This window comes from Amphiura filiformis, chromosome 15 (genome assembly GCF_039555335.1).
Source record: "Amphiura filiformis chromosome 15, Afil_fr2py, whole genome shotgun sequence".
Lineage (NCBI taxonomy): Eukaryota > Metazoa > Echinodermata > Ophiuroidea > Amphilepidida > Amphiuridae > Amphiura > Amphiura filiformis.
Genome location: NC_092642.1, coordinates 58,185,661 through 58,198,656, shown reverse-complemented (window position 1 = coordinate 58,198,656; position 12,996 = coordinate 58,185,661). Strand labels below are relative to the sequence as shown.

Below are 12,996 nucleotides of genomic sequence, written 5' to 3'. Positions count from 1 at the left end.
CGTAGGCTTATAGGCGGGACACTACGTAGGCCTATACATTTGCATAAACGGGCTCCCTATTTACGGTAGAATAATTTGTCCCCCCCCACCCCCACTGCATAGAAGACGAGTAATAAGGTTTCAATTGTTTGATTAGCACTAGCTCCGGGCAATCCCTGGGGTGGGGGGGTCTCTCCCTGGTTGAAGATGATACGGGGATGTACCACGGTTTTGGGTGCCTTTTTGGCAAATATTGGAAAAAGTGCCCTTAAAAGCGCCCAATTAGGGCAAATTTGGGTGATTTTGGGTGCATTTTGTTGAAACTTGATATACTGATGGGTATAGCAAAAACAGCAAAAAGTAGGTAGAGAAAGTCAGCATCCGAAAGTCTGCGTGGCACATCCCTGTACAATTTTTTTTGAAGAGACCCCCGGGGTACCATAATGACACTCCAACTCCACCGCTCAATATCGTCAGTGTTTGAAAATGATGAATATTTTATTACCTCTTTTTAATAGGTTGCTATTTACAAACTGCTCTCACATTTCCCAACGTACGGTATCACGATGGCGTTTGGACGTTGTTTTAAGTTGGCCATATTGGTATGGTTTGGTGTTCTTCTTCTATCGAACACATCTGAAGGACTCACTTATGAAGAACTAGTGAACGGCGTTATTGATGAAGTAAGCCAAATACGCGGGGATCCGGTTATTCCACACGATGTACGAGGTGATGGGAATGTTACCGTTGCGCAGACCGAAGCGCAGAAAATACAAGGTAAGGTATTAACCCCAGGTTGCCCATGCATTCATGATCAAAACCGGTCCAATGGCGTATTTTTGTTGATGATTTCAGCCTCAAGAGGGTACAAATCTTAGCTAATCTTAAGAACTCACCCCTCGCCCTGTCCCGGGCGCCCTATAGTCAATGCCATGATATACCTAGGTCTACATTATTTATCGGCTTTATAACGTGAATGAAGCATCTGGTTGGCCACAAGTGGAAATAAAATGGCAGGGGGAATCCGGAAATGTTCCTAAAAGTTTGCATCTTTGCCCCTCCTCCCCACCCCCCCCCACCCCAAAAAATCGATTTTGACCAAGATTGGGGAGGGTCACATCCCCATGCATGGCTCCGCTATTAAAACGATTAGACTGAATTCGACCCATACAAAGTGGCTCGAGTGATCAAACGCTTCAATTGTGTCGACGCGTTACCTTGTTCACAATCAATTCATTGAAATTAATTTGTATTCTTGTTTTGTTCTCTGTGATTTTCCAAGGCATGGTGTCATTTGTCTTCAAAGGCCTACCCAACCACGACACTATGATGATCAACCCAAATCAAGCCATACAACAAGACTTTGAAGTCGATCTACCAGAATACCCCACTCCTCTTATCAAAGAAGAGTGCCTTACAGGCGGCCCAATCGGGTGGACCATCCACGGCGTTGCTCTGTTCAATCCGTTTAATATAGAGGGTAGCAATGCCGTTGAAGGAGACATGGCTGAAGAATTCGACGACTGCCAAGGTCATCCAGATATGACTGGAACATACCACTACCACCAGCTGCCAGATGCCTGTGTGTTCCCGGGGGTAGATACCAGCGTCCATGGTATCGCTCGCGATGGATTCCCGATTTATGGCCCGTACAAAGAAGACGGAACACTTGTTCAAGAATCGGAATTGGATAAGTGTCATGGCCGATGTGGTGAAGACGGTAAATATCGCTACCATATGACCAAGGTGTATCCATATATCTTGGGATGCTTTCGTGGAACTCCGATGCAGTTTACTACTAAAACCGATTCCACAATGCCGCGGCAGCGACCTCCGCAGGACGGTGACGGTGCCCCTCCACCGAGGGATGGTGGCGGGCCTGGAGGACCTAACCAATGCGCATATAATACCGTGGAAGGACCGAATTACGAGTTTCATCAGAGCTGCCCAGCACAAGTACAACCAACTGACCCAAGTGGGAATGGCTCCGGACGTCATCAAGCTGTTTTCCTTCTTATCGCTATAACTTGTGTCTTGACTTGGTTATATGGATATTAAATCATCAATTATATGACATTATTCATGTTATTAAGGGACGCACCATTTGACTTACAGGTGGGAAGGTGGAAGTTTTTGAAGAAAAACAATACCCCATCCATGTGTATACAGTAATATATGAAAATTTAAAACAAATCCTCGTGAAAAAAATGATCGCCCGACCCAACTTCCAGCCCCCACCCCCAAGTCCAATGACGTGTCCCAAACATAAAATATTTTTTCATTCTTCTTTTCTATCAAAAACAAATGATTAGGCTAGTAAAATATTTAAAAAAATGTTTCACGTCCGGGTTTTCGAAAAAAGGAGGAAGAGGGGCGTTTTTTCTTTTCTTTTTTTTTTTTATCGCAAAATCGGTGTAAATACCCATACTTACAGCTGTATTAGCGCGTATACAATTATGCCTGGAAAAAGGAGGAGGCCTTTCATTTTGTTGTTCTGAGAGGTAGGCCCCATCTAATAATCACAAAACTTCCAAAAGTGTTACTTTTTTTTTATTAGCAAGGCTGTATAATGGAGTCAGGGTGACTCTATAAATGGAGTCTGAGTTACTCCAGAAGCAGAGTCCAGCCACTACGCGACTCTATGTCTAACATGACTCCACATTGGGAGTCAAATGACTCCTGTGTAGATTCATCAATGGTGATTCTTCCGCGGATTCAAGAAATGTATGACCCTTCAAGGGAGTCAAATGACTCCCACAGAGTCGCAGAGTGGCTGGACTCTGCTTTTAGAGTCACCCTGGCTCCAGTTTGGCTTTCAGTGTATGTAATATATAATTGAATAGCGAATTAAAAAGACTAGTTTGCGTATTACGTCCTGTCAACCAGACCAAAAATGCCGTATTTCGCAGGTCAGCAACCAATCACGCCGTATCTTTGCTCTGACGTCAGACACAAACTAGTCTTTTTAAATTCGGTCTTCAATTATAATACAGAGCTCTGATATTCTTAATAATCAGGTGACCTGGTTGAGCACATAATACACGGCTTGATATTATGCACCGTGCGTGCGTGCATCTCAAGTGCATCGCCCAAAGTGATATACAGGCACGCTTCCGTTGGCCCAGCCAGCGAAAGACCCGTGGCTAAAATGTGTCGCCGACTAATGATTGGCATGCAAAGGGTCGAGACTCGGGTTCGAATCCCACCCTGAGCAAGCCTTTATTCCTTCCTTCCCTTCCAGTCGCCAAAAAGCCCTTCGGGCGTTAGGGTTAACGATACCGCAATTGAATATGGCGTTTGGTTTATGTTTCTCGTAACAAGATATAGATTTATTTGTCTGTGTATAAAGTTTTTTAAACATAATAAGTATGTTTTAACATATTAGATTGTATATATTAACATGAGATATTTTCACATAAGATTATAATTCATATTTTATTGTTACAACTTGCCCACGTTTACTTTCACATAAGAGAACAGGCTGGTACCCATCACACACCGACATCGCCTGGCTAATAATTATTTGGTGCAGCAGAGACACTAAAATGAATACACGGGATCGATACACGTGAATTGCTATGCACGATTTCGATATCAGACGAAAATCTTCGGATACCGGGTTAGAAGATGATGAATATCTCCCGTAAATGATTTCGTCTCAAGAAACCAGATCTGGGTCATACACTTGAAAATACGTGTTGAACAGATATGATAGTCGTTAGTTTGCGCTTTGAGAAACGGCCGTGAGTCTTGAACTCAAAATCTGACCAAAATCGCTAATTTTATATTGCGTTGGTCTTGTATGGACTACAGCGCGCAGGCTATAATCTGCACTCACTACTCCAGTGGAGGCAGTATGACAATTGACCGCAATGTCGTATAGGGCCTAAGCTTACTCACACAGCGAGAAATCAATTACCCCGGCTATTGTCAGTAGCCTTAGTCAGGTCACTTGGCTAATTATATGCGTCTCATAAGGTCGGAATAAAATGACCTTTCGTGGCTATGGATTCAACCTACCATGGCGATTTCTACCATGGAGATATCGGGGCGATGACACTGTGCATCAGTGTCCAGTGATATACAGTGGACATGACAGACACATCAAAATACAACGTGGATCCTCATAACGTATTGATTAATTGTCATAAACAGTCATATAACAATAATAAGTTCGGCTCAAAGTTATGGTCATTTCAAGAGAATCCAATGTTGCATTTGGAAGAAGCAGGCTTTTCAAAAACCATCAAAACTGATGGCTACCAAACATTTTGATACAACTTGCATAACAATTTTGAAAAGTACAGTGGCTCAATAAATTGCATCTTTTTGAAATAAAATTTAGATATTGAATCACCACCACCACCAGACCACTATTAAAAAGACTTTCTACTTCATTTTAAGATGTCATCAAAAAGGATTTGAATACTGAGATATGAGGGTTTGTTTCCAGGTAGGATACAAATTGTTTATTTGCTCATCATGGCGTATTCTAGGCGTGTAAAACATATCAAAACCCACAACTAATTAACACAAATAAAGTAGAATCTTTATGTCACATTAAACCAAAGAAATTCATGCCTATGTATATTTTGAATCAAAATTATTTTAGCTTTTATCGGGTTTATGCTTACTCAAAAATTGTATTGTGTGAAATATATGCAGCTGTATTTTGGTGAAATTTAGTTAAATGTATTTTTGAAAAACAAATGTTTATTTTGATGACGGAACAGTATTTTTTGTATAAGAAGAGCTAAGAACAACTTGTATTGAGAGAGATCAATGTCCTCAAATTGTAACCCGTTAAACGCTCCCGACAGCTCACTGTATGGTATAAGGTCCAAAAGTCCATGTTATGTCAAGAAAATGGCCAATATCTTGACTTTTACTTGATTTTATCTGAATTTTTTCTTCAAAATTTAATTCAAGACATAGCTAAACAAAAGTCAAGAAATTTACCGCTTCTTGACAAAACATGGATTTTCTGACTTGGTATACCCAGAGTATACCGTATACATGGTATAGAGTTATTCAGGTCAGTTTCTTTTAAAATCTAAATTTTCTCTAAAGGTCATAATCTTCCGATTTACATAATATTTTAAATAGGGCCTATATACTTATTTCATGCTATGTAAGACTCAAATCACTTTAAAAGACAGAGTGACAACGTACCTTGGTCATTAAGGTTGCTCTTAACCCTAAATTGTGGGTTGGTCTAAAGTAGGCCTATATAAAAGTGTACATATTTAGAATGGCAAAGACTTGATAAATTCATCTGTGAGGTCAAAATTGGGCCAGACTTTTTGGCCCCAAACACCAATAAACGGTTTTATGGCCCACTTCTTTTCACTTCAAAAAAATGCTTAATTTTCAAAAAAATCATAAAAAGTCCGACTTTCGCCCAAATTTCAAATATTTTTGGTGATGTTGGGTCAAAAGTCAAAAAAATATTTTAAAAAACGGCTCCTATATATTTTTATCTAGTTTTAACAAATTTAACAAAACATTTTGGGCTAAAAATGAGCATTTTGGCCCAAATTTGACATCACAGATGAATTTATAAAGTCTTTGCCATTCTAAATATGCATACTTTTATATACTTTAGAGTTTTTAGACCATCAATTTAGCAGTTATGAGGCCCGAAAGTTTCCATAATTCCAGGGTTAAGACTAACCTTAATTAAGTTTCTCAGTAGCATGTTTTCATATTACATGCCTGAAATGTACACTGTCACACTAAGGCTATGTTTGTTTTAGCAACAATGAAGGTGAAGTTTGCTTTACGTGTCTTTTACAACTTTTCTGTTTACTACAATTTCAAAACAATCATCAGTGCATAGACGTCAAATTTCACAAAAATCGCTATCAAACACTTTTTACGAAACGACGAAACGAGTTGTATTAAACATGGTAAATGACGTGTTATGCATAGCGACTTCATATTGGTGAATAGACGTTTTAGTACACAGGAAAGGTATTTCAAACTTTGGCCCTTTATGCGTTTTTTGGTAGTTGATTATTTAGAGTGAATCAGTCATGCCCAGTCCAAAACATACAGTGTATGAGTATGTGTAAAGTGTAAAATGACATTAATTGTATGGCTTATATATTATTAAAATATTGTTTTACTGTAATATTATAATTATCCTGGGCACCAAGGTAGGAAAAAAAAATTTTAAAACTAAAAAAGCGTATCTATGAGGTCTGTATCATGTAAAAAAAAAAAAGCGCAGTGATTTATAGTGCGCTACGCACAGGCACAACGCCTAGACGTTGATCCACAAGCCTCAGCACACTTTACAGTTGTCGCTGACCACTACGTCCCCACATCATTCCATAAACCATTTAACATTTTAACAACTATTCAGGGATTTTGCTGCTACAAAAGCGCACACCCTAGACATTCCACAAATAACCTTCGCAACCAGGATCAGCTCCCAGAGTTTCGTACGAGTTACAACGAGACAATTAGCAGTGAGTTCCTTGTTCAGGGGAATTTCAAGCTAACTCAATTTTTCACGAGAGCATTTTAGGCACCGCCAGGGTTCGAACCCGCAACCTCTCGCACCATAGTCGAACGCCTTATCGATTGAGCTAACTTGACAGAGAAATGTACGTTATTTTACATCCAAAACGTATCTACGGTAACCGTCCACAGCGTGTGTAGACCATGTAGGCTCGGGGGGGTGACGGGGATGTGTGGACTGCTGTTCGAAACTAGGGGTCTTTCGCTTTCGGTGAGAGCCTAGACACCAAAAAGGGGGGAGTCTTTCAGTGAGAAGACCAGAAAAGGAGGTCAAACCGTGAGCCTGGGGAAATCTTACTAAATTTGGTTCAAAATTATATTATTCAATCATTCTTTATTAATCACATCATAAAAAAAATACATCAAAATTAACAAAAGAATGTACGATCACCCCCAGGACACGCTGAAAACCTGCGTTAGCAGGCCATCAAGCAGGCAGGAGGGCCTTAAAAAGGCAACACAAAACACAATAAAAAATACAACTATTATAAAATACAAATGCCAAAAAAGTTTTTAACACAGCAAATGAGGACGTGGGGAGAGATGCAAAGCAAAAAGCAAAGGGGGTGGGAGAGCTAGATTTTGAGGTAAGGAGCTGCCTCCCAATGGGGCTCATTACGGGCGTTCCAGATTGTAAAGCTGCTGACTAGCGCGATCTTACTAATCTCCCGGACCAATTGCTTGGAGAATTTGGCTCCTGCGAATTTGAAGGTGTCACGCAATCTCCCCACGTTCTCACTTGTAACCAGACCCCTGGACCCAATTTCAAAACAGTTCAGGTATAAACATTTGAAACCTTTTTGGATGATATCAGATTGCAAATTTTGGTATTTGGAAAATTTTCGCACGTGGGCGTTTTGGATGTTTGTTTTAAAGGAACAGTTAGCTCGAATATGTGAATGGACTTTTTATGGTTGTCAATGATGATAAGATCGGGTTTTTGAGCAGTAGGCAGGATATTTGGTGGAAGAGTGCCGCCTGTTATTGTGTATCCAGGGAGGGCGGCAAAAATAGCACAATTGTCTTCGATGGTTTGGGACAGCATATTAATAATATGGGTGAGGATACTATTGTGCCGCCATGTGTACCTGCCTTGCTGGAGGGACACGGAGCAATTGTTTAAAACATGGAGGAGGGTTTGAGTGTTGTGGCATAACTTACATTTGGCATTGACTCTTTTACCCCAAGTGCGGAGGTTGGTGAAAGTGGGTAAAAAGTCAATGCAAGATCTAACAGCAAAACTCAAGACCCCCCTGGGCAAGTTATAGATCATCGACTTCCAAGTAAGGTCACTGTTCTCAGCCTCAATAAGTTTTAGCATGTTACCCTGGGCGACAAGGGGCTGGATATAATTTCTCCATTCCCTTTGTTTTTCACATGTGAGTTCCTTTTTGATGCTTTCCTTGACCACCTTCCATTTGGGCCTGATTTCTTCAGTAGAAGAATCTTGGACCGCGTTTGCGCAGGCAGTGAGGTAGATGGCGCTCCATCGTTTACTCCCGAAATTCTTCATTTTTTGCTTCCAAGCGGACTCCCGAGTGATCTTACATTGAAGAGCGTGGATCACTCGTTCATCTGCTTTCACGAGACATCTTGCATACGATAATGTATGAGCTTCTAAATAGATGTCAGAAAGTTTTGGAAGGGATAGCCCATCAGGGCTGTAAAGAACAGCTGGTGTGGAACCAAATTTGGCAACCCCAAGCCAAGATTTTATAGCATTGGTGTGAAGGTGATCAAGGCACATCAACTGGGTGTCGGATAGTTCATGGACGGAGAACAAATATCGTAAAGCAGGAATAGAGTATTGAATGTATACTCTGAGTTTATACTCATCCCTGACGAGGCTTTCATTGATGTTATTCATATGTTCAGTGATCTTGTTCTGAATGATCTCAAAGGTGTCCTTGGCTTTATAACCATGGGTGATATGCTTGCCCAGGAATTTTTCAGGGGCCTCCTTTATTGTTTTTAAGACATTTTCACCGATCTTGAATTGACATGTGTTTGGTTTACCACTACAAATGGACATAGACTTACACTTAGACGGTTTCAAGGTAAGATTCATAGATTTGGTAATTTGGTGAATTTCAGACATTATCTTTTGATGCTTGCGTTTGTCACCGGTTATCAAACAGAAATCATCTGCGAATGGTAGAGTGATATATTTCTCTCCTTCCATGTTATAACCATGCAGACTTTCTTGGTTTTTCAGACATTGAATGATCGGATTAAATACAAGCAAAAAGATAATGGGAGATAATGGGTCCCCCTGGAATACACCTCGTTTGAACTTGAACGGCGCACTTGTCCAGGATGGCCCCCCTTATCGTGCCTTCGAGCTGAGAATACAAGTTTTTAATATAAGTGCATATTGGATAAAAATTGATACAAAATTTTCAAAAATTTCGAAGAAATTTGAAGAAAAATAATAAAAACATGGTCATTCAGTGAGAGATTATTAGAAATGTCCCCAAAATTTTTGAAAAAGGGGGTGTCTTGGTGACATGAAAACAAAAAGGGGGTCATTGGGTGAGAGGGAGTTCATAAAACAAAAAGGGGTCATTGGATCAGAGGGATTCATAAAACAAAAAAGGGGGTCATCGGGTGAGAGGGAGTAAATAAAACAAAAAGGGGGTCATTGGGTGAGAGGGAGTTCAGTAAAACAAAAAGGGGGGGGGGGGGTCATTGAGTGAGGGGAGTTCATAAAACAAAAGGGGGGTCATGGGTGAGAGGGAGTTCAGTAAAACAAAAATGGGGTCATTGGGTGAGAGGGAATTCAGTAAAACAAAAAGGGGGTCATTGGGTGAGAGGAAGTTCATAAAACAAAAAGGGGGGGGTCATGGGTGAGAGGGAGTTCAGTAAAACAAAAAGGGGTCATTGGATGAGAGGGAGTTCATAAAACAAAAAGGGGGTTATTGGGTGAGAGGGAGTTCAGTAAAACAAAAAGGGGGTCATTGGGTGAGAGGGAGTTCAGTAAAACAAAAAGGGATCATTGGATGAGAGGGAGTTCATAAAACAAAAAGGGGGGTAATGGGTGAGAGGGAGTTCATAAAACAAAAAGGGGGTCATTGGGTGAGAAGGAGTTCATAAAACAAAAAGGGGGTAATTGTGTGAGAGGGAGTTCAGTAAAACAAAAAGGGGGTCATTGGGTGAAAGAGATTCGGAGTTCAGTAAAACAAAAAGGGGTCATTGGGTGAGAGGAGTCCATAAAACAAAAAGGGTGTCATTGGGTGAGAGGGAGTTCATAAAACAAAAAGAGGGTCATTGAGTGAGAGGGAGTTCATAAAACAAAAAGTTCATAAACAAAAAGTTCATAAAACAAAGAGGAGGGTCATTGGGTGAGAGGGAGTTCAGTAAAACAAAAAGGGATCATTGGGTGAGAGGGAGTTCATAAAACAAAAGGGGGGTCTTGGGTGAGAGGGAGTTCATAAAACAAAAAGGGGGTCATTGGGTGAGAGGGAGTTCATAAAACAAAAAGTGGGTCATTGGGTGAGAGGGAGTTCATAAAACAAAAAAGGGGGTCATTGGGTGAGAGGGATTTGAAAAATTAGGGTGCCGGGTCAATGTGGCCGCACATCCCCGTCACGCATTTTAGTGAGTGCCTCCCGGGGCGTGTAGGTTCAATAATAATTCTAATATTTTAATATCAAAAATATTAGATTTTATGAAATACGACGCTCTCAAAATGAAAGAAATAACATTGGTTTTATGGTAATGTAATAGTATGAAATTATTTGCTGACGAAGTGATGTAATAATCGGATTATTGTGTTGATTTGGAGCAATAGGGTAAAACAATTTTGGAATATATCGCGCTGCACTACAAGCAGGTGGCACGCATCACCTGCGCATGTCTGCAATCCGTAGATTGAATATAATACCGTTCTTTTCAAAGATTTATAATCTTACAGGTGCGAGTGATATCGAGCGCCATTATGGCGTCCCTGCAATACTTGGCAAACTAAATTTGGTATCAAATTAAAGCTCTGTTTCTGTAGATTCCAAAACTTTTGTCGGCATATATCGATGACCGTTGACTTTTTTCGCTATTTCGCGGTGCAAAAAATATGGCCTACAAAATATACTAAATTCACCACTCACATTTCAAAATCGGAAGTTGTCTTCATCCGCCAGAGAGAATTGCTTTTGAGATAAAAATGTCCGGTTTTTTTCTGCATGTTATCATTGAAGACACTTGTCGAATTCATATGAGCTGATATTGAGTGATTTAAAGTGAACATGTCGGTAGATATGGTCGCTACAATCTCATACTCACTATGGACTATATTAGCCGAATTTCGTTCTTACATAAAATGCGTATAGTGATTTAGTGTTGCGCCCCCATATAAAGCATGATGTGGTACAATGCAGAGGTACCGCGTGAACGTACTAGTCCTTCAAGAATGACTCTCGGCTTGAGAAGTTTAAAACTACAATGTATACTAGTATTGAGCATGTTGAGGCAAACCTCGCTACTCGGCCTTCGGCCTCGTTGTTCGGCTTCGCCGAGCCCCCCCCACATAGCCGTGGGTCATTCTTGAAGGACTAGAACGTACCAGTGAACATGGTGAAGTGCGGTATAGGCTAATACAAATTTTATGGCTAATTATTGCAATTTGATATATTTTTTATTTTTTATATTTAACAGGCCTCAAAGTAAACTTAATTAATCTAATGATATGTAATTAAAGTGTGTGTAGAGCTACATACACTTCATTATATCATTAGATTTATACAGTTTACTGTGAGTTCGAGGACTGTTAGGCCTAAATATCAAAAATATCAATTTCTAATAATTTGCCATAAAATTTGTATATTATTATATCGCGAATTTCACAATCAAAATTACTTAATATCAGAAGGACAGCCCTCGTGGATATACAATTCAATGTGTCTGATGTGCTCTCAGGTCCCACAAAAAATATTGTGCAAATGTTGCTATCCGAGCCCTTAAAACAAACACTAAAACTAAATCACAATATTCAGTTGATAGACAGAGAATTGTGTGCTGCACATTCGGTACGATACGACTTTATTTTCCTAGCTTATAATAATTTAAATAAAACAAAAATAGAGCTTTTCCATATATAGTGAAAAAAAAATTGCATTGACATTTCTTTCGAAACACGCACATAATGTATAGGCTTTGAAGCGGTAACAAAGGTAGCAGAAACTCAACCATTTGAACAGCTTAGCGAGATAAAATCTAAATTTGACTGTGCTAATTGATGCAATAACATTAAAACATCAATTAGCACCGGTCAAATTCAGAGATAACCTTGTCACTGATCAATTTGATAACCATGCAGGTTTGGTTCACCCCAGAAGAACTGCTCTGGTGGGGCTTCCTCTTTAAGATAATTATGATATAACTATGATATTGTTACAATTTTTGCCTTTTTGCCTATCATTGGAATTAGAAGAATAAACAACTAGGCCTACAACAAATCTTTGGGCGGAGGCGTAACATAAATGTAGGCCGGGTAAAAAATCGGGTAAAAGTTCACGGTGCTGCTGCCTACCATCCATGTTATTTTGTGTAGTAAATATTGTTTGGTTAAATAATGTTTCACCACCAAAGAAATATCTCGGTTGGTACTTAAGATTTCTATACGTATTATTTCGAACCCGCAACCTTCCGATTATGAGTCCACCGTGCTCCCTAAGGTAATAAGGTAATATGTAATTAAAGTGTGTGTAGAGCTACATACACTTCATTATATCATTATAGATTTATAAAGTTTACTGTGAGTTCGAGGACTGTTAGGCCTAAATATCAAAAATATCAATTTCTAATAATTTGCCATAAAATTTGTATATTATTATATCGCGAATTTCACAATCAAAATTACTTAATATCAGAAGGACAGCCCTCGTGGATATACAATTCAATGTGTCTGATGTGCTCTCAGGTCCCAAAAAAAATATTGTGCAAATGTTGCTATCCGAGCCCTTAAAACAAACACTAAAACTAAATCACAATATTCAGTTGATAGACAGAGCATTGTGTGCTGCACATTCGGTACGATACGACTTTATTTTCCTAGCTTATAATAATTTAAATAAAACAAAAATAGAGCTTTTCCATATATAGTGAAAAAAAAATTGCATTGACATTTCTCTCGAAACACGCACATAATGTATAGGCTTTGAAGCGGTAACAAAGGTAGCAGAAACTCAACCATTTGAACAGCTTAGCGAGATAAAATCTAAATTTGACTGTGCTAATTGATGCAATAACATTAAAACATCAATTAGCACCGGTCAAATTCAGAGATAACCTTGTCACTGATCAATTTGATAACCATGCAGGTTTGGTTCACCCCAGAAGAACTGCTCTGGTGGGGCTTCCTCTTTAAGATAATTATGATATAACTATGATATTGTTACAATTTTTGGCTCTTAGCGGAGCTAATGGGCCTAAGGAGTCCAAGTCGATGGTAGCCATATTTTAACTCATTTTTCGGCAACTTCCGGCGCTGCTTTTTTA

The 12,996-nt window shown here is 39.5% G+C and overlaps 2 protein-coding genes across 2 annotated transcripts; one reads left to right on the top strand and one right to left on the bottom strand.

The window, feature by feature from the left end:
* Window positions 1–501: 501 nt before the first annotated feature.
* On the top strand, window positions 502–6,036 carry LOC140171882 (uncharacterized). The gene is made up of 2 exons (XM_072195224.1): window positions 502–756; window positions 1,262–6,036. Exons 1-2 carry the CDS (start codon window positions 546–548, stop codon window positions 2,035–2,037), a joined length of 987 nt encoding a protein of 328 aa, XP_072051325.1. The 5' UTR covers window positions 502–545; the 3' UTR covers window positions 2,038–6,036.
* An 884-nt stretch (window positions 6,037–6,920) lies between these two features.
* On the bottom strand, window positions 6,921–8,686 carry LOC140171066 (uncharacterized). Its single transcript, XM_072194241.1, has 2 exons — window positions 7,666–8,686; window positions 6,921–6,949 (listed from the first exon to the last, which is right to left on the bottom strand). The coding sequence occupies exons 1-2, from the start codon at window positions 8,684–8,686 to the stop codon at window positions 6,921–6,923; spliced, it is 1,050 nt and encodes a 349-aa protein (XP_072050342.1).
* Window positions 8,687–12,996: the final 4,310 nt, after the last annotated feature.

What these genes read in the sequence shown, in the direction of transcription:
- LOC140171882 (XM_072195224.1), top strand. Translation starts at nt 546, where the DNA reads ATGGCGTTTGGACGTTGTTTTAAGTTGGCCATATTGGTATGGTTTGGT. An exon ending in CGAAGCGCAGAAAATACAAG is followed by an intron (nt 757 to 1,261) that starts GTAAGGTATTAA and finishes TGATTTTCCAAG; the next exon opens with GCATGGTGTCATTTGTCTTC.
- LOC140171066 (XM_072194241.1), bottom strand. Translation starts at nt 8,686, where the DNA reads ATGGAAGGAGAGAAATATATCACTCTACCATTCGCAGATGATTTCTGT. An exon ending in TAAAAGAGTCAATGCCAAAT is followed by an intron (nt 6,950 to 7,665) that starts GTAAGTTATGCC and finishes TGCCTTTTTAAG; the next exon opens with GCCCTCCTGCCTGCTTGATG.